Source organism: Lactuca sativa, chromosome 3 (genome assembly GCF_002870075.4).
Source record: "Lactuca sativa cultivar Salinas chromosome 3, Lsat_Salinas_v11, whole genome shotgun sequence".
Classification (NCBI taxonomy): domain Eukaryota; kingdom Viridiplantae; phylum Streptophyta; class Magnoliopsida; order Asterales; family Asteraceae; genus Lactuca; species Lactuca sativa.
The window spans coordinates 44,602,493-44,623,767 of record NC_056625.2 but is presented as its reverse complement, the minus strand read 5'-3'; the positions used below and the strand labels follow the sequence as shown (position 1 = coordinate 44,623,767).

Here is a 21,275-nt window from a genome sequence, read left to right as displayed (position 1 = left end):
AGCAGCTAGAGTTTTGTCTATGGGACTTCGACAGTGTGAGGTGAGTCTCCTCACTGTTTGTATGGGTCTAAGGCACCAATGCCAACCCATTTAGTTTATGTATGATAGGAAGACCCGAGGGTTAGCCATAGGCATTGTGCATGAAAGACCATGGGGTTAACCCTAGGCAATATGTATGAAAGACCAGGAGGTGGCTCCTGGAACACTGTATGCTATTATGTATGAAAGACCAGGAGGTGGCTCCTAGGACACTGTATGTTGATTAGTTAAGTTGAGTAGTATGTATGATAATTGTCTTTGTGATTCTTGCATGGAAGACCAGGAGGTGGCTCTTGGCACTTGTCTGTGAGACCGAGGGGGTGGCCCCCGACTTGGCACGAAAGACCACGTGGCGGCCCGTGGCATAATGGCAAGACTATGTTTGGCACATAGCATCTTTTACTGATTATGATATATGTATGGCTCATGGTTATGTATGACAGTATGCGAGTATGTGCTTATATGCTAGATTGTATCTGATTGAAAGAGACCGAAGGAGTAGGACAACACCCATATATGCTAGGCAGTATGTTGATATGTATGGTATGTGGTATGATGGGGGAACTCACTAAGCTTCGTGCTTACAGTTTCCAGTTTTGGTTTCAGGTACTTCGTTTTCAAAGGAAAGGAGTCGGCGATCGCAAATCATCACACTATGTTTTCCACACATGAGATATTTGGAGATTACACACTGATATTGTTTTATGTTAATATGTTTTGATTATTTACACTTTGGTTTTGACATGGGATGTTATTATGAATGTTTTTATACTGTTGATTTTTATGAATTGTTAAACTAAAAACAAAATTTTTGGTCTTGAATTTTGGGATGTTACAAACGTGGTAGAGAACCATGGAAGTGGGGATTTCATCTTGAGGAGTAAACCGATTATAAAGGAGTCATGGGTTCTGCAGTTAATGGCAGGCGGTTGAGAAGAAGAAGGAGGAATCGTGAGGGAGAAGAAGGAGGAGGATTCATGCTGAGTACCTGAAGCAATGGAGTGGCGGGTGCTGCAGAGCCGATTGTGGAAGAAATAAACTTCCGACTACGTTGGACGAGTTACAAAGAAGAAGGAGGAATAGTGGGGAATAGCCAGAAGGAAACCTCCGGTTAACTGAAATAATGAGTTTATGCGACTCAGATTAAAAGTTTCTTGAGTTTTAAGGGCTGTGATTATGGACGACGGTTTTCCACTCACCGTTGTCCATAATATTAATAATAACCTATTATAGTCATTTTTCTCAAACCACATTTTTAACTACATGAATTTTATCGATTAAAATGGCAAGGTTATAAAATAGTATGATGTTGCTAATGATTATCAGTTGTGGTTTGAGAAAAATGATTACAAGTGGCTTTTAGTTAGATGTGGTAAGGGAAATGACAGTATTCGTTTTCATTTTAATTGATAAAAGTCGTAATCGTTAACATTTTATAACCAAAATAAAAATTTGGTTTCCTTATTATTATTATATTTTAAAAGTAATAATTTGTAGATAAAAGTTTTTTAAAGTTAATACATATCGAAGGAAGGAAAACAGGCAACAAGCTGTGCTGCTAGCATTTTCTAGATGACAAAACTAATTCTTTTGAAAACAATTGTGAATTTAGGAGATATAACATTAGAATTCTTGACTCGTTGGATTCTGTTGATGAACTCCATCGCCTCTGGTGCGAGAAAAACAAAAGGTACCAAAGGCAAAATGTATAAACATATTTTGATTTCCTATGTTTGTATTCTCGTGCTTTGCCACTTTGCACTCAGTGGCATGCCTTGCTGTGAAACCCCGATCATCAAACCGATGAGAGGGGAGACCTCAATAAGATCCACACAAACGTGTTTCCCTCATACCCATCTAAGACCAAAATGTCAGCCAACCTGAGTGTGAATCTTCCATCCAGTGGGTCCGTTAAAAAGTTCACTAACGCTTCTTTCTTCACGAAAATACCAACACGCCGACAAACATAAAAAAAAAAACATCCCCAACCACATTATGTCGGTACTTGAAACCAGATCTCTCTACAATAAACCACATGTTCCTTATTGGATGCAATGATGCAATTAAAAGTTTAATGACTTAAAAGAACATTTTTTGTGTTATCGGTTTCGATTTAAGTCATTTTCCAATTATTTTATACCAAAGATCGGTTTACAATAATCCAATTCCTTTCGCGTATCATCCAAAATTTCAAACTGAATCCGTTTCAAAATCGGTCTACAAGAGATAGAAAATCCGGTTTACCCAACTCATGGCCCGTGGGTCTTACATATATGGGCCAATAGTGTCATAGCTTGAACATGGGCCTTAGTTTAACATACAGAAGCCTAAAGAAAAACCCCATTCTCAGTTTCTTAAATTAAAATGATGTCCTGACCTAAAACCCTAATCTTCTTCCCGTTGTTTCTCCTTTCATATTACGCCGATTCAGATATACGCCGAGGTACGCGTCTTCTCCAATATAGAATTTACATCTTACACTGATTCTGTATTTTATTTTATGATCATATTGAATTCTTAACGCCCGTTAAACTTTGCACATTATGAGTTGACATACGCCTGTGCATCTGATCTGATGCATTTCATGATTTGATTTTGATAGTTTTTGTTGATTTGAAGTCTTATAATCTGTGTTTTTCCATAGATTCTGATGTATAGACAAATACTTACCCTAATTGATTATGTCGGTTTCAATGCCGAACTAACTTTAGAAAAGGTTTTTTTTTTTAATCAATTCTTTCAATAGAATGCTCATGATAGGAATTATTAGCAAAGATTCTTAACGTGGATTTGATATAAAGCTGATGATTCAATGCATTTGAAGATGTTCGTTTTTTTTTTGACAAAATCCTAACTGTTTAATCGATGTGAAACTAAGTGTAGGTGATGGCTCCAAAACAGCCAAACACAGGCCTGTTTGTTGGGTTGAACAAAGGTCATGTTGTCACCAAGAAGGAGTTGGCTCCTCGCCCATCTGATAGGAAAGGCGTAAGTACAAATTTCATTTTTGAAAATTTCTCAAAAATCTTGGCAGTATACTTTGAGTCTTTGATTATGTATGGATCACATGTTCATGATGATTGAAAAAGTGGTATTTTTTGTGTAGAAAACAAGCAAAAGGTCACATTTTGTGAGGAATTTAATCCGTGAAGTAGCTGGATTTGCACCATATGAGAAGAGGATTACGGAGTTGTTGAAAGTTGGAAAAGACAAACGTGCCCTTAAGGTGGCCAAGAGAAAGTTGGGTACCCACAAGAGAGCAAAGAAGAAGAGAGAGGAGATGTCTAGTGTGCTTCGCAAGATGAGGTATTCTTTTCTTTTCTTTTTTTAGTTTCTGTTTAGTTTGTACTAGTTTTAAATTAGAGTAAATTACACAAATAGTCTCTATGGTTTAGTTAATTTGCACTTTTGGTCCATAACTTATTTTTTTTAACTTGAAAGGTCCTTACTGTTTGCTTTTGTTACATGCTTGGTCCCTGAAAAAGATTATTTTGCCCTTGATTTTTCGATTTATTTAAATAAACACACCTCCAATCCTTATCCTTCATCTTATTTTACCTACCCCACTATTTTTCACTATTTAAATAATAAGATAGGGACCAAATGTGTAACAAAAACAAACAGTAGGGACCAAGCACGTAACGAAAACAATCAGTAGGAACCTTCCGAGTTAAAAAAATAAGTTAGGGACCAAGCGTTCATATTACCCCAAACCATAGGGGCCATTCGTGTAATTTACTCTTTTAATTATTTGATTTTATCAACTTGTTCTTATTTTTTTTTTTAAATTAATTGTAGGTCTGGGGGAGGTGCGGAGAAGAAGAAGTGAGATTTAATTTTTTAGCATAATTTTGTTAACTATTTTTATTAATTAAAGTAAAACTTCAACTTAAGCTGAGATTGGGTACCTTTGTACTTATTTCTTTTGAAAAGATATGTCTTCTCTATTATACGATTTTGTTCGATTTTATGTAGTTCAAATTGTTAATGTGGAATGGTTACTAATTTTTTTTTCAAAAACTCACGATTTAAAAAAAAACATTTATCAGATTTTTTTTTGTGGTGGAGATTTCAACGGCTATTTTCATACAAAAAAGCTTTATATTGCGTAAAAGAAGTCTTGAATCGAGCCACCAACTTTCCACACAACACCATCTTTGACCTCACCCACCCGGTTGCTTTATACCCTTTGATAATTCTTTTAGTTGAGAGATTTAAAAAGGAGCATCTTTTCAATAACTTTATCGATCTGGTTCTGTACCTTTACATCTTCTTTCATTATTATCTTAAGTTTTTAATCAACAAATATAGTATTTTACTTCTAAATCCATATACATGAACCCTTGAATTTAAGAACGAGAACAATAACAGATACACAGCTGAGTTAGAAGAGTATTGGTTTTTCTATTTAAAACTATTTTTGAGCATTGACCCTTTTGGACTCTTTACGAACAATTACCTTGATGCCTTATTTTTCCCATTGGGCTTGAGCATCTTCTACGACTTTTACTTACTTTCTTGCCCTTTTTTGCCTCTGCCCAAGATCTTCATAAAAAGCATATAAAAGAATCATGTCTTATCAATAAGTACGACCATCCATATCAATAGTCTCTTAATTATGCCAAATCATGGTTTGCAATAAAAACTTACATCAATGCAATTTGAAGTCTTTTTCAAATCGTGGATCAAACAAAATATAACAAGTAAATTAATTATTGACGTTTGTTTGTTTTAAAGAATGGTCCTGGTATAATTAGGTTGCACGCCTTATTGTAGTTGCAAGTTTATAACTACGTGTCTTTTTCATTTAACCTATGTGGCACTTTGCAAATCTATCGAGAGCACTAATGTGGGTGCTTTGACAATCTCTTAAGTGGCCCACAACCCATTGCCATTATCATTGCCAAACCATCTAGAAAAGGCATCGTGAAAAAAATTTAGATCGGTATGTTGTTTAGACATATTAACTCTGGATATATATATATATATATATATATATATATATATATATATATATATATATATATATATATATATATATATATATATATATATATATATATATATATATATATATATATATATATATATATATATATATATATATATATATATATATATATAATTTTAGTTATCAATAGTTTTTCTAATATGTTTATTTATTTTGATTCAAGTAAATGAAAAAAAAAAAACTTCAATTTAAAATATTGTAACAATTATTTTGTTGAGTCCGACTCTTATTATTTATTTATTCTTTATTCCATATCAAATTGAAAAATATTATTTTGAATTTAAACTATTGATATCTTATATAGAAATATGATTTAATTTGTAAGTTACATTTTAAAAATATTAGCTAGTTTTCCTATTTTAATAATAAATCACAAATATCATTGAAACACTAATTCTCAATAGACAAACCGTTTGAGTTTTTTTTATTTTTATTTTTATTTTTATTTTTTTAAATTTGTCGTAACATATATATTACAAAAACTATAGAAAAAACAATATAAAGAAAAAAAAGTGGACTAAAATTACAAATATAAATATAACTTTTTTATTTACTTGAATCAAAATATAAAAAAAATTACAAAAAACCATAAGGAACCAAAATTATAAAAAAAAATAGAAAACCAAAAAAAAAAAAATTCAAACACCAAAATTGTAATATACTATAATATATTCATACATTTTACACTTTTTGGAATAGATAAAAAAGGTTATTCGTTTTTCTATTTTTCATTACTTGAATCAAAATAAATGCGAAAAATAGAAAAATAAAAAATGTTATTTGTTTTTTTGTTTTTCTATTTATTATTCTAGCCCGAGAGACTAGTTCTCTCCAGTGTCTTTCTATTGTTTTAATTTATTTTGATTCAAGTAATAAAAAATAGAATAACAAAAAACAAAAACTCAAACACAAAAATTGTAATATACTCTAATATATTCATACGTTTTACACTTTTTTTTTCTTGTTTTTTTTTCATATATATATTTTTAAAATTTTTCATATTATTTTTTTTTCTATTTTTTAATTCAAGTAATGAAAAATAAAAAAAAATAAATAATTTTTTTACCTTTTCCATAAAGTATAAAATGTATGAATATATTAGAGTATATTACAATTTTGGTGTTTGTGTTTTTCTGGTTTTCTACTTTTTTATAATTTGGTTATTTATAGTTTTTGTAACTTTTTTTTATTTTAATTCAAGTAAATAAAAAAGTTAAATTTATATTTGTAATTTTGGTCCATTTTTTTCTTCTTTAGTTGTTATTTTGTATATGTTATGACAAACTAAAATTAAAAAAATCAAACGGTTTATCTATTGAGAATTAATGTTTCAATGTGTGATATTTGCGATTTATAATTATTAATAAAGTAAACTAGCTAATTTTTTTTAAATGTAACTTGTATATTAAATCTTATTTCTATATGAGATATCAATAGTTTAAATTCAAAATAATTTTTTCAATTTGATAATAGATTGAAATAAAGAATAAATAAATAATAAGAGTCGGACTCTCCAAAAAAGTTGTTAGAATATTTTAAATTGAAGTTCTTTTTTTTTTTTTTTGTTTCATTTACTTAAACAAAATAAATCTAAATATTAGAAAAACTATAAATAACTAAAACTATATATATATATATATATATATATATATATATATATATATATATATATATATATATATATATATATAATTTCAAATTTATACTAATGGTTATTGAGGTTTGTAGTATATTGCAAATTTGATATAAGGATATAGTAATCTTTTTTCATTAAAATCTAAAAGATGAAAAGTTACATTTAACGACAGGAGGATCTTTCATGTAATTTTGCAAAAAAAAATAGACCAATGGCATGACGTTTTTCTTAAAAGTCATTAAAATGAGATATTTTGAAAAAAAAAAAAAACCGAGGACTTATTATGAAATTTTGTCATTATATTAGGGTGATTCGGACGAATGTGGTCTTTGGGCCTAATGATTTACTTTGGGGCTTTTAGATCAATCCAAAACAACCCTTTTAAGTTTTCATTTTAAATCTTTTTAATATTTGGTGTCAGATTCTTTCAGCATATTTTTTACAAATCAATATTTGAAATAACAACGCCTTACGAAGTTTATAAGTTTTTATTTATCAAGTTCTTATTACGAAGAATTTATACATTTTAAAAGAATAGATGGATCATTTCTTAAATATACATCAGAATAGTAAAATCCGAATAACATCATATTCATATTCGGGTAAAAAAATCGGTTATGGTGTGAGGGATTTAATCCAGGCCACCTAAAATCCGAATAACATCATGTGTTGATGATAATAAAAGTTATATTTTATATACATTTAAATTAATTAAGATTCTAAAAATAAAACACAATTTATGTAGTTGGCTTCGGCCCACAAAAATTGGTTAAATACTAGTACCCAGGCGGTCAAACCAGCCATATGTTATTTGGACTAACCCAAAACTAATCTATTTAACCTGAATATTAATTGTGTAATTTGGCTGCAATTTACAAATAGGCAAATAGTAATGGTTTAGGTTGGGTTATTTTCGGGTTAATCTGTTTGACCAATTAGGTTGAAAATCTCAATCCGACACAACACATTTAAGCAACCATGTTGAAAATTTCCATGTCAGCACATCAATCAATAATCAGATTGAAATCAAGTTGATATTTTTGATATTTATTACTCAATTCAACATATTTATTAAATTAAATAGATTAGAAGAGGTGACTCATTTAACTTATACTACAATGTAAAATTCCAATTGACATTTTGAATCTACAATGCAATTTCACTTTCGAATGATCTATTGGACCATGGCGGAGCTATGAAATTTAATACGGGGATACAAAGATTGTCACGATTCAAAATAGTAAATGCAAAGAGCTTTTAATATTTAAAATCGTAAATCCAAAAAAAAAAATTTAAGTAAAAATTACAATTGAATTTGTTTAGTTGTTATGTCTTGAATTAATCAATGATATCATCATTAAGAACTTTTAAAACATATTCTTCTTAATAAAATGTAATTAAATAATCATTTAAAACCTAATCATCTATGTTATTCTCCAACTTATTGCTTTACATTTATTATAGCAACTAGAAAAGTCTGTAATTCTCTTATAACAGCTATTACCAAATATGATATAACAACTATTAAAACATGATATAATCACTTTAATTGGAGATACAATAATGTTTACAAATCATTTGTTTTTTATATCTAAAACAATTTTCTTTTAGGATGTTACTTTCCTATATAGTTCCATCACTTACTGGACTTAAAAAGTGGTCAAACCTTGATTACACAAGTGAAGTTATCATTTTGTTTGATATTCAAAATATTACATTAACCTATTAAAATTCATCAATCATTAGTTGAAGAAAAACACCTTGATTAAGGAATAGCGTATTAAAAAATTGCAATAGAATAACAATTTATTTTATTTCACCCCTCTAACTCTAGGTTGACCAGAGTATATATATATATATATATATATATATATATATATATATATATATATATATATATATATATATATATATATATATATATATATATATATATATATATATGTCATTTGTAGGCTACGATGCTAATTTAAAAAGTTCTACAATTATAATTTATATCACTTGTGATTGTTACACGACATATTGATTAAAAAAATATTAGTTGATTACGGTTGTTAAAAATAATATTAGAAAGGATCTTCAGAAAAATACCATTATTGAGGTGCATCACATTTAGTTGCTTTATTTGATTGGCAATTCAAAATAGTTTGTTTAACAGAACACCAAAATCGTTGCTTTATTTGCGGTGCATCATATTTCGTTGCTTTAAATATCCCCATTTATTAAGTGCTTTTCACTGCTACCCCTTTCTATTATTTCAAGCTATGTTCTGCGTATCGCAAGAAACACCACTAAAAAAACGCAGAGGTTAAAAAAGAGCAAAACAACCATAATTTCTTGAACTCGATTTTCAGAGGAAAAAGAAAAGAAAAAAAATAACTACATATAGGCATCTGATAGTCGATTTTCACGGCAAAAGAAACTTCTTGAACTCGATTTTCAAAGGAAAAAGAAAAGAAAAAACTTACCTGCAAAAGCTATCGGCGACGAAGGCGGAGGCGGGGCTGGCGGCGGCGTTGCAAATTGGAGGAAGGCAGACGAGGGAGATTGGAGATGGAGGAGAAAGGGGGCGGGAAGTGGGGGGCGTAGATGAAAATAAAAGAAAAAGAGAGGCTCTCGAGCATAATTGTCTTTGGTTTAATTCATATACACATACACATTTCAATTAAAGGTGATTTGTTATATCCATCACATCATCATCACACTTCTCACCATTAATCATGGAATACTTACCACTAAACACACCACTTCAATTAATGATCGAGTCGATGGAGAGAAACGAAATGCTCTCTAGGGAGTCGAAGGGGCTCGAGATCATTGACGACGGAGGATGAACTCAGATTCGTCGGAGAAAGTTCCAGGAGGTCAAGATCATCATTTCCTTCTATGTAACTAATATCTAGGGCGACATAATTGTTGATATGATGAAGGAAGTATTCAAAGACTTTGGGAGAATGGCGGACATATACATCCCATGAAGGAAAGACAAAAGTGGGTCTTACTTTGCATTCATCAAATACGCAAATGTAAAAGATAAGGTGGCAATGGCGAATGCCCTTAATGGCACAAGATGTGGTTATTGTATCTTGAATGTGAAAGTATCCAAGTACGAGAATGCTCCTATGCAGAAAGATAACTTTCATACCAGAAGTAAGTTTCAAGTCCCACCACTAAGGCAGCCTCAAGGTACGTGGAACAAAATGAAAAAAGGCATATCTTTCGTTGATGTGGTCATGAATTTGGAATATTCGAACCCCCCTGCTCAATAGGAAACCCCACTGATTAATCTCAAGAAGGTTTTGACCATGATTGGTTTGGAACAATCGTCTCTAATCGGAGAAGCAATCACTTTTCAACATCTCAAGGATTCCCTAAATTGTTTTACGCCGATGGGAGTATCCCTCCCCATATGTATTACGCAGGAGGAAGGAAAGTTGTCCTCAAATTCTTTGACCCGTTAGCTGCAAAGACATATCTCGACACTCAATACAATTGGAACAAATGGTTCTCGTGGTTGAAATTTGGAATCTTGGAAGACTATAATTTTGAAAGATTAGCTTGGATAAGAATACATGGGCTCCCAATTTACCTACGTTTTAATGAGAACGTGGGTGAAATTGCAAACAATTTCGGGAAGGTTCTTAAAGTCGACGGCCGTAACTGGCACAACTCCAACCCCACGTATTTTTGTGTTTGTATCCTTTACTCTGGACGCAAACTTATAAATGAGGAGGTCACATGTTCATACAACGGAAAGTCATTCAAAGTGGGGGTTGTAGAATGTGCTGAAGCTTGGGATCCAATATCATATTATTATGAAGGAGAATCACAAGCCACAGATAGAGAAAGATGTTGATTCATCATAATTCAATTCGGTAGGCAAACAGCCGTATGGGGAAAATAGAATTATTAATGCATTGACTCCTTCGGGAGACGGTAAGTCTATTGATAATAACGGTGAGGTCGACAATACGACACACGAGGACCCTTTCAGGAACTGTAAAACTTCTCAAGACAATTGCCCTAGGCCCATACCTTCTACCAATATTATGGAGCCCATTAACCTCGATGATGCCTAGGCTCCCCATATGGAAAATGGTCCAATAAATTATAACCCACCCTGTCAATCTTAATATTCCCCATTTTGAATTCGGAGTTCTAAACTCAAAACGATGGAAACTCGACCTTTCTTCTTGCCTTCCATGTACGAACACTATTCAACCCCGTCGACTGAATGGCGACTTCGACCTCAATTGCTCCATCCCAACTCCAGTATCAACTCCATTTGTGAAGACAACTTCTCCTCCATTAGTGAAGTGGCTTTTATCTCAAAGATTGGATGTGAAGTTGGTTTCCAGTTGGGGTTTGAAAATAAAATAAAAACCTTGGAAAAATTCTTGACTACAAAGTGCTTGGTGATGAAGACAAGATTGATTGTCAATGAATTTACTAAGTCTAAACATTAGGGGGTGGGTGGATCCCACAAGGTTGATTGGCAATTCAAAATAGTTTGTTTAACAGAACACCAAAATCGTTGCTTTATTTGAGGTGCATCACATTTCGTTGCTTTAAATATCCTCATTTACTAATTGATTTTCACTGCTACCCCTTTCTATTATCTCAAGCTATGTTCTGCGTATCGTAAGAAACACCACTAACAAAACGCAAAAGTTAAAAAAGAGCAAAACAACCATAATTTCTTGAACTCGATTTTCAGAGGAAAAAGAAAAGAAAAAAATAACTACATATGGGCATCTGATAGTCGATTTTCACGGCAAAAGAAACTTCTTGAACTTGATTTTCAAAGGAAAAAGAAAAGAAAAAACTTACCTACAGAAGCTATCGGCGGCGAAGGCGGAGGCGGGGCTGGCGGCGTCGTTTATTAAAAGCACTTTTCCAATTTTATCGACTCACTATTCCAATTTTGTTCTACTCTTGTGTACATCTCCTCTTACATCTCGTTTGGTATCATTATATCTTTATGGGTTATTTCCCCGTTCTCATCGTTTAATAAAAGCACTTTAAATTGATTTTGTTTTATCTTGGTCTTAGCTTGAAACTCCTTTCTCCTCTTTCACGACACTTTACGCTCGTTCGTCTTCCCAATCGACGTCTCAGATGTTTTTTGGCCACCGTGATTTTGACCACACTGTTTCACATGTGATTAACATTCCTCACATGAATGACTCCAAAATCCACTTCTAAAACAACCATATCTATAAAATGCTCATAAGTGGCACCCTTAAGTTTTCCAAAAAATGATTGATTTAGTTAGTTTGGTTCTCGTTCACACACTCATACTTAAGCATAAGTTCACAAAAAACTTTCGAATTTATGATGTGGATGCCTCTCCTAATAGCACTTTCACCATGCAATCTATGAATGCCTTAATGCTTCATTTACACACAAAGAGGTTGTCAACTTGGGTGAAATGTTACACTTTGAATGGTACAAATGTACTTTCTTCTTTTGGAAAGAGTTTGAGACCATCAATTGTGTGCAAAATAGCGTACTCAAGCATAATGCCTATCGTCGCCCCTAGTAAGAAAACCAAAACCATCATACATACCCACATATCATTTATCTCTCTCCTTGTATGAACATTAAGATCTTCCATTGAGACCACTTGTTGGACCGTTAGGATGCTCTTAAGTACAGCAAGTGACGATCCTCTAACTCTATTTTCCCAACTACTCTAACTTGACATGCAGGGCATAAGCACACATGACGTTCTTCACCTACTCCCCTACATAGATCGCCATAATCATATCACAACATCTGCTAGCTTCTATTATGTTGTCATTGACGTTGAGTTTCTAAGGCATCAAGACACCTATATTATTACTTTTTTGTTTTCGCAATGCTTGAATACCAAAATTTATAACCATTATAGTGCGCTTAGTATCCTGAATACATGCAATGACTAACAAATTCCCTTAAAACCTTTGTCAACTCTTGACATTCAAATGAAATTTGATAACAGAATCAACATAATCATACTTTAAGCTTCATTTGATTCTTCCAAAACATCAATATGTAATTACATTACATCATGTATTAAGAATCTCAAAAGGAGACTTAACAGAGTTAGATAATGGAGTTTACCCGAAGCAAAGTCAAACTTTTTTACTTTACCTTCCTTATGAAATTTCAGGTAAATTAGGCAGCTCTGCAACCAATGTACCTTTTATTGGCAAAAGAAATATATGGACTCTTTGGAAATGGTATACGAGACTATCACAGACTTAGACTTTATCCTTACCATTATGTCAAACGACTTGACCATGACCGATCCATTTCAATTGGGAAGAGAAAGTTTTCTGGACTTCCAATGTCACCATTGTCAATGTCCAAATAGGTTTGGGAAGTAGATCTTCCAATCTAATTTGCTTTACCAATGTTCCAAATCATTGGTGATTTAGCATCATCAAGAAAATAGGTAAGATCATTAAGGGTCATGTCGTGATCTGTCATTAGGGAGTGACTGAAGAACCAAGTCAACAACCAGCTACCTCGAGACTTCGACACCCGACTCTCCCGGTTTGTCAATATGTGACTTAACGTCAAAGATGTAAAAACATATAGACTTTGCTTGCCAATAGGGATTGAGTGACTTATAACTTATCAAGTCTTGAAACTTGTAGGATATGGAGATTTATTGGAGGAGGTGGAGGAAGTGAAGTATGATTTCCAGTCCCACTAATGCATAACAAAGGGATTGATCTTTCACCTTGGTTGCCATTTGGGATATCTTCATCATTAGGAAGCTTGTTCCTAAAGATTTGGGAAGACCATAGTTGTCTGAAGGAGACATCTATAAAGGAGAAATTCAAGTTAGTTGATTTAAAGTCCTTAATATAACACCCAATATGATATATTAAGGCTAGGACCCAACAACCTACTTATAACTGGAAGAGGGATGTCGTAATCCGAGTTATAAAACAGTTGAAGGTAGGTAAATGACGATTTACCAATTTCCACCATGAAAAATTAAATATAATTAAGTTTTAATTGGATTTGAAACTCCTAGGTCTTTTTAGATACATTGAACTTTCAATGACATGTTTGAATCTCGATTGTGCCCTCTCAAGTTTGTGACTGGGATGCCGAGGATCACAAAAAAAAGTGTGAATAACCATGCAAATATACTTGGTACCCTTAATATTTATCACCTAATCGATGTGCCGGTTAACCACACACGCTCCACCGATCTATGATAAATTTAAGTTACCCTTTGCCACACTTGGTCAGTCCCATGTTAGTGTGCCAGTTAACCACACACGCTCCACTAACGACTTAACAAGGTGCAAAGTGCAATTTCATGGGTTAACACCTTTTTCAGATTTTCCTAAGTAACTAAGATTGAGAATTTATAAGTGTTTAGTTACTTAGCATTTATCATTATACTTTTAATGAAGGGAGAATTATAGTCCTATCTTACCCGTTCGGCTAACGACCCTCTACCAGTCAAGGAAGCAGCGGGTGAGAGTGGACACTCATTAAACTGTCATCTTATATGCAATAACCTTATACCCCCTTAGAGACAGGCTTCGTGAATGAGGCCATTAACGGTAAGATTGACTTTACTCTTATACATATATATAAGTATTAACTTTTAATATTATAATAGTTTAACGGTGTATTTTACACATTTATAATACTTGGTGGTTTAATCTTATTAATTAAACTATACTCTTAATTTAATTAAACTTAAACCATGTCATTATGGAACTATTAACTCCTTTAATTAAACACTTAAATTAATTTAATGAAGTCCATAAAGTTTGAATTTGAACTTTTAAAATTCTAGAGTTTGGAATTAAAGCATTAATGTGTGTGAGACTTTACAAATTCCAAAACTTGATGACAAGTTTTGAAACTATTCAAAACTCTTGGATTTTCATAACTTATGAGTTTAAATAAAGTTTTAAAAAAACTTTCAATGAAGAGACTCTTGGACATCCATAACTTGAGGACAAGTTATGAAGTTCATAAAACTATTTATGACAAAAATGACTCTTCAATTTTGTAACCTATGACATTTTTATGAGTTTTAAAATTCATAAATGTGACTTATCATATATGTAACGACCCAATTTTCACGACCAAAAATTTTGTTTAAAAAAAAACATTACTTTAGAAAATATTAATAACTAAAACATTGTTTGATCAACCATAACATAAAGTGAACCATGTCTGAAACCCAAAACATACAACTAATCAAATATCAGAGTATCAATCCCAGAGAATCTCATAAATGCGGAAACCAGAGAGTGTGTGTGTGACATGCTGCCACCGCGCCGTCTCCTTTCCTCTAGCTGAGGAGGTACCTGAAACCAAAACTGAAAACCGTAAGCACAAAACTTAGTGAGTTCCCCCATAATACTTCATACCATACAAACATATAACAACCAATGTTCAGCTAGGAGTTATGGGCCTTGCCCACCCTCGGGAAGATACGGGCCCTGCCCACACTTCACTAGCCGAGAGATACGGGCCTCGCCCACACTTGAGAAGATACGGGCCCTACCCACACTTCGCTATCTGGGAGATACGGGCCTCGCCCACACTTGAGAAGATACGGGCCCTACCCACACTTCGCTATCTGGGAGATACGGGCCTAGCCCACACTCCAACCTCGGAGAGATACGGGCCCTGCCCACACTCAACCGCTAACCCATAACATATAAGTATCACGCAGACAACAAGTATAAGCAACTCTATCATATTAACACATATATCATACTTGACTAAACCTAGAGATACGGGCTCGACCCACACTCTAGTACTAGCATCTCGTTTACACGGGTCGGCCTTGGTGCCTTAGACCCGTTCCTACTGGAAAGGAAACTCACCTCGAAATAGGCTGCTGGTCTGTGTGGGAATTGGCTATCTACTGCTGCTGCTGCTGCTAACGTCCCTCGACTGTAATTCCCAAAAAAACGATCAGTCAAACACGCTAGATGTTCTTAGGGTAAAATGACCCTTTTACTCCTCACCAAGTCAAAGACCAGGTCAAAGTCAACTTCCAGTTGGCTGGACTCGCCGAGTCCATAGAGCAACTCGCCGAGTCCATCTCTCACTGATCCGGTCCCTCTTTCACTCACTGAGTCACCCCTGACTTGCTATCCGGGACTTTGGGGCCGACTCGAGTACCAACTCGCCGAGTTCCTCGAGCAACTCGCCGAGTTCCTTGAGCAGGTGCTCTGCTTGCTTCCAATCCACACCAAAACACCCCATTCGAGGGTTTGGGGGTTTCGGGACTACGATATACGGTTAATTTCGTGCACAGGTACGAAGGGTTGAGCCTTCGACGCCTAAACCCCTCATTTTCTGTGGATGTTCATATTACTCGCCGAGTTCGAAGAACTACTTGGCGAGTTCCAGGCAATCTTCATAGGACTCGCCGAGTTTGTTCACCCAACTCGTCGAGTCGACGACCATCTTCATAGAACTCGCCGAGTTCCACCTTGGGACTCGCCGAGTCCTTCGACCCACTTCCTGAGTAGGCCAGATCTAGGACATGCAACACTTCCAGACCACAGATCCATGGTCCTAGGGTTCATTTACCACGTAAAGTTGTAAACTTTACGTGCATGCATGGCCCTATGAGCTCAAACATGCACTTCCAAGCTATACAAAAGGTCCTATGCTCAATGGGGACTTCCACTACCTCAACCACATAGACTTTATGCTACCATGAAGTCCAAAAGGTCCACATTCGAAGTTCTTGCAGAACATTAGCCATAAACACATAGAGATTTAGGTTTTTAGGGCTTAAAACCTCTTTTCTTAGGGACAAAAGGGGACTAACGAGCTAAAGATCAAGTTAGGGTCTTTTCTACCTGAATAGAGGCCTTTCACAGAGTAGATTCTGGATCTCCTTCCCTTCTTGCACTCTTCAATCTTCTCCTTCTTCTCTTAGGCCCCAAATCACCTTCAAAATGTTAACAATCACCCACAAGGACACAAAGGAGGCTAGGGTTTCGTTCTACAGGTCTCTGGGAGTGCTAAGGGAAGTGGAGGTTGGGTTAGGTCGATTAAATAGGGTGCAAATACCCGGGTTTGGGTTTAAGTCCAAACAGGGTCTACTCGCCGAGTCCATCGGACCTACTCGCCGAGTAGACCGAGTAAATCCCGTGTCTAGTCCCGCTTCTACTCGGCGAGTCTGTCCCTCAACTCGCCGAGTCCAAGGCTAATTATGCAAAATAAAGAGATTTAATAACCACGAATACATACCAGGAATCAGGTGCTACAATATAACTCGAGGACAAGTTACAAAAACACATTTTATTAACTATTTCTATATCAATTTGGATTGAAAACAACCAACACACAATTTTTTTTCATCAATCTAAATTAACTCATAAAACAAGGTAACACACAAAAAAAAAAACTTTTGGATTCAATAACTTATGGAGTTTAATGTTTGTTTTATGATGAAACTTTTCATGTTCCATAACTTAAGAACAAGTTATGAAATTCTTTAAAACAATAAGACCAAGTTTTGTAACTCCATAAAAAAAATTTGAATCAATTTTCTTAAAACCTTTTCATATCCATAACTTATGGAGGCTTCAAAAAACTCTTTAGATCAAACTTTTAAAACTAATAAAATAATCATATCATTTTATCTTTTACTAAATTTGACTTAATTCAACTCATATAGCAAATGATTCAAATTTTACAAATAATTAGTTTTTCACAAAAACAAGTAATTATCTTAAAATTTGACAAACGTCATGTTTTTTTTTCTTTTTTTTTTCAACTTTGAAAATAAAACATTTGCATCAATATAACATAAAACAACCCATGACTCTAATACCACTGTTGGGTTTTGAGCATTCTAACACTCCTATGGTGTACATGCAACCCCAAATACCTTGGATCTATGTTTTCTCTATTATACATGCAAATATCAATTTTTCCAAGGTATTATCCTAACTAGCATATTATGAAGTACAAGTCATATAAAACTAGTAGAATTACATACCTATTTGTTGGTGCTTGATTCCATGGAGCTCAAGAGCCTAGTGCCCCAAGTGTGACACCTCAAATGGTTCACACAACACCATGAACATTTGGAATAACCATGAGAGAAGATATAAGTTCATAGAAATTGGCTTGCCCTCTATATTACGTACTAGTGCCAATTTCACCGACCAATGGGGTCTTTATATAGTGTGCACATTAGGGTTACACCATGTAACCCATGACTTTACCCATTCCTTATGGTCCATGGGTTTTAACCTCCATGGAGTATCCATGTGCCACCACATGGGTTAAAGCCAACATAAGGAATCATGGATCATAAGCCCACATATATAAGAATCAATGATTTACACAATCAATCCCCATATATTTAATTAGTCTCTTTTTGATCACTAAATTAATTCCAAATTAATTCTTGATCAATACTAATTAAATAATATGATTTCATATTAATATATTAGAACGTATAATATATTAATATGTCACAAATATCTTATTCTCATTAAAAGGTCTACCCAAATGTTCTGATGCCATGCAACCCGAATGGACCATGCCGGGTCGGGTCAAGTATATACCAATTATAGTTATGGACTTAGACACTAATACAACATAAATACCATATAAAATCCAAATTTAGCATAAATCAAAATTAAACACAAATCCATATCAAACATAAACATTTTTAAATCCACATAATCATACTAAAATCCAAATAAAATCCTACAAATTTAATTTGACCCCAATTGATTCGCAATCTGGTCTCGCAAATTATCCATGTATTCATTGCCTTGTGAACCCCATTCCATATCGTGTACGTTTTGGCCATCATTCTCTCCCCATTGTGCTTTACCATTGTTCTCCTCGAACGCCATAAATACCTCATCATGAATATCACATTTCCTTATGAAATTGTGGACTGCAAAACAAGCGACGACTATATCTCTTTGCACTGAAAAAGGAAAAGGAGCCATTCGCTTTCGGATTGGGAATCTCGCCTTCAAAACACTATATGCACGTTCAATAACATTTCTGAGTTGCGTATGTGCATGATTGAATTTTTCTTCATTAGTTAATGCACATTGCCGTCGATAATCAGATAACCAATATCTCGTGTTCCACAAATATCTTAGCAACTATTGCAATATCTTCCCCGATTTCAAGCAATCTTGAATTCGATGCATCTTTACCCTTATCTTTACTTTTATTTTGACTCTTCGCCGAATCTGTAGTCTTTTGTTTTTTTGATTGAGCGGAGGACTCCTCACTGAGAGCTATAATTTTTTGTTGATTGTAATCAATGTCATCAAAGTCATGCAAACTATAGTGGCTTGATTCTTGAGCAGGACGGGGAAGGGTAGAAGTTGGCCCCCAACTATGAATGTCTGTCGTAGTCGCGCCTTCAAACAACTGTATGCAAAGGTCGGGGTACGGTAGTGGCGTGCGTCTCAAAGAATCCACATGTTTGTTTGACTGTTTAGAAAAAATATTTTATTATTTAAACATAATAATATATTTTTTATAACTAAACAAAATCCTTTGATTCTAGTCCCCATTTTTCTTTGGAAAGATTAAAGGTGTTGGTTGGTGGATTGTACACATTGCCGGTTTTGTTTTTTAACATCAAAAAAGCACCAAACTTTGACTTTAGGAGTAGATTAGATTTGCCCACTTAAGCACCAAAGGGCTTGTAGCCCAACGGTATCCGATGTTGCCCTCCCTCCTTGAGGTTGAGGGTTCAAGTCTTGTTGTGACATAAGTGGATTTAAGGAGTAGTTTAGGAGTAGATTAGATTTGCCGTTTAAAAAAAACATTAGTTACCAAAAGGATTAACTATTAATTGTGATCAAGGTTCTCAACAAAGCTTTTACAAAACATGACACACCGAAAATCCCACTTAATTTAAATAATTATCAAGTTTATAGAAACTAATAAAAAAGAAGACCATAAGGCTAACATGTTTTCTGTTGAATTGTGAGGTAATCAATCTAGGGCTTCAATGTCGAGCTTCTTGCAATACTGAAGCAATTTCAGGAAGAAAATCGAAAAAGTGCATAAATTTCTGAAAAATGATTACCGAGAACAGAGGGCAGTCTCTGCGAGCGCTGCTCCGACAGTGTGCGAGGTCGGCTTCCTTTTGCCAACGGTGTGCGACGTCCGATAAGGATGCCGATGGGAGACGTCGAAGAGGGCACATGCAAGAAGAGGGAGGAGTTGTGTTCAATGTCGAGAGAAGAGAAAGAACATATGTGTGTCTTTTTTTTCTTTTCAGATGTGCCCAAGCCTCTCACTAAATAAGGCCCTGCCTGTTTACCTCTTAATTGTAAAATCAAGAGGCAATGTATGAAAAATTCAGATTCAGATCATCTGTTTGCATCTTAATTTTTACCTCTTAAAATTAAAAACACCTCTTAATTTTTTAGATACGGAACAAAGTCTGAATTTAAAAAAAAACGTGTTTCTTGTTTTGCCCTAAACCACACGATCGAACATAACTCGCCTCCTCTTCTCCTGTTCTGTGCGTCTTCTTCCCCCCTTCGCGTCTGCTTCCCTTCGCAGCCCACCCCATCGTCGACGTTGCAACACCCTTGCAACATCGATGCTCTTCTTCTGTGCCTTAAACTCGAAAATCAAAAATCGAATACAGGTTCGTTCTCCTTTTTTGAAAATCGATTGCTCTTCTTTTGTTTCTTCATTCTTTCCCCCCAAATTTGAAAATCAAAAATCGAAATAAGTTCTTATGTTATGCTAATCGGTTTCTGATTTGTTCAATTGTAATCTATATTTGATGTTATGCTCGATTTTGATGTTATATACTCGATTTTGATGGTATACGATCGAATTTGAATGTGTTCAATGAATATGATGAGATGTTGATGTTGAATTTTTGATGTTATTGTTGATTTTTTATACTCAATTTTTTATGTTCAATGTTTTTCTGTTCGATTATTATGCTGAAATGTTTTTGCTGAAATTATCTTTGTGTTTGATGTTATAGTGAAATCATATATGTTCTTGCTGTTATCATGAAATATGCATTAGTTTTTCTAATTGTGCATTTGTTTTTGTTGAAGTAGGTGTGGAAAATGTACATTTGTTTTGTTGAAGTAGTCGTTGATAATGTGCATTTGTTTGCGTAAATTGTTGTTGAAAATGTGTATTTACAATGCTTAACTTGTTGCTAAAACATGCATTTTTTTGTTGAATTGATCAAAGAAATGTTAGAAAAGAAGGACATGATTAGTTGGAAGGTCGAAGGTGTAGAGAAAGCGTTTCTAGAAGTTTGTTTACTTGAAGTTACGGTCAATGGACGAGAAATGAGTAGTTTGAAAGCACTATCTTGGAGGAATGTAGCTCAAACATTAAAAATTGAACATAACTTTATTGCCGACGAAAAACAAATGAAGAACCGCTATGACTACCTAAAGTCAAAAGACTTAAGGTAACTAATGTTTTTAGTTTATGAAATATGCATAACTGATGGAAGGTCTAGTATTGGGGTCTACCTGCAATTAACAAAGACTTAGGGGTCGTTTGATAGCGTATCTAATTGGGTCCAAAGAGGGATTGGGTCCGTAAAATATCAATTGACATGTTTGA

General features: G+C 34.2%; 1 protein-coding gene across 2 annotated transcripts; it reads left to right on the top strand.

Moving 5' to 3' along the window:
• The first annotated feature begins 2,333 nt into the window (after window positions 1-2,333).
• LOC111912335 (60S ribosomal protein L36-2) lies at window positions 2,334-3,989 on the top strand. Of its 2 annotated transcripts, none has more exons than XM_023908061.3 (4): window positions 2,334-2,482; window positions 2,923-3,027; window positions 3,146-3,345; window positions 3,838-3,989. In XM_023908061.3, the coding sequence occupies exons 2-4, from the start codon at window positions 2,926-2,928 to the stop codon at window positions 3,866-3,868; spliced, it is 333 nt and encodes a 110-aa protein (XP_023763829.1). In that variant the 5' UTR covers window positions 2,334-2,482; window positions 2,923-2,925; the 3' UTR covers window positions 3,869-3,989. The 2 variants fall into 2 exon arrangements, with proteins under 2 accessions (XP_023763829.1, XP_023763830.1); XM_023908062.3 differs by having other exon boundaries at window positions 2,441-2,482; window positions 2,918-3,027.
• Window positions 3,990-21,275: the final 17,286 nt, after the last annotated feature.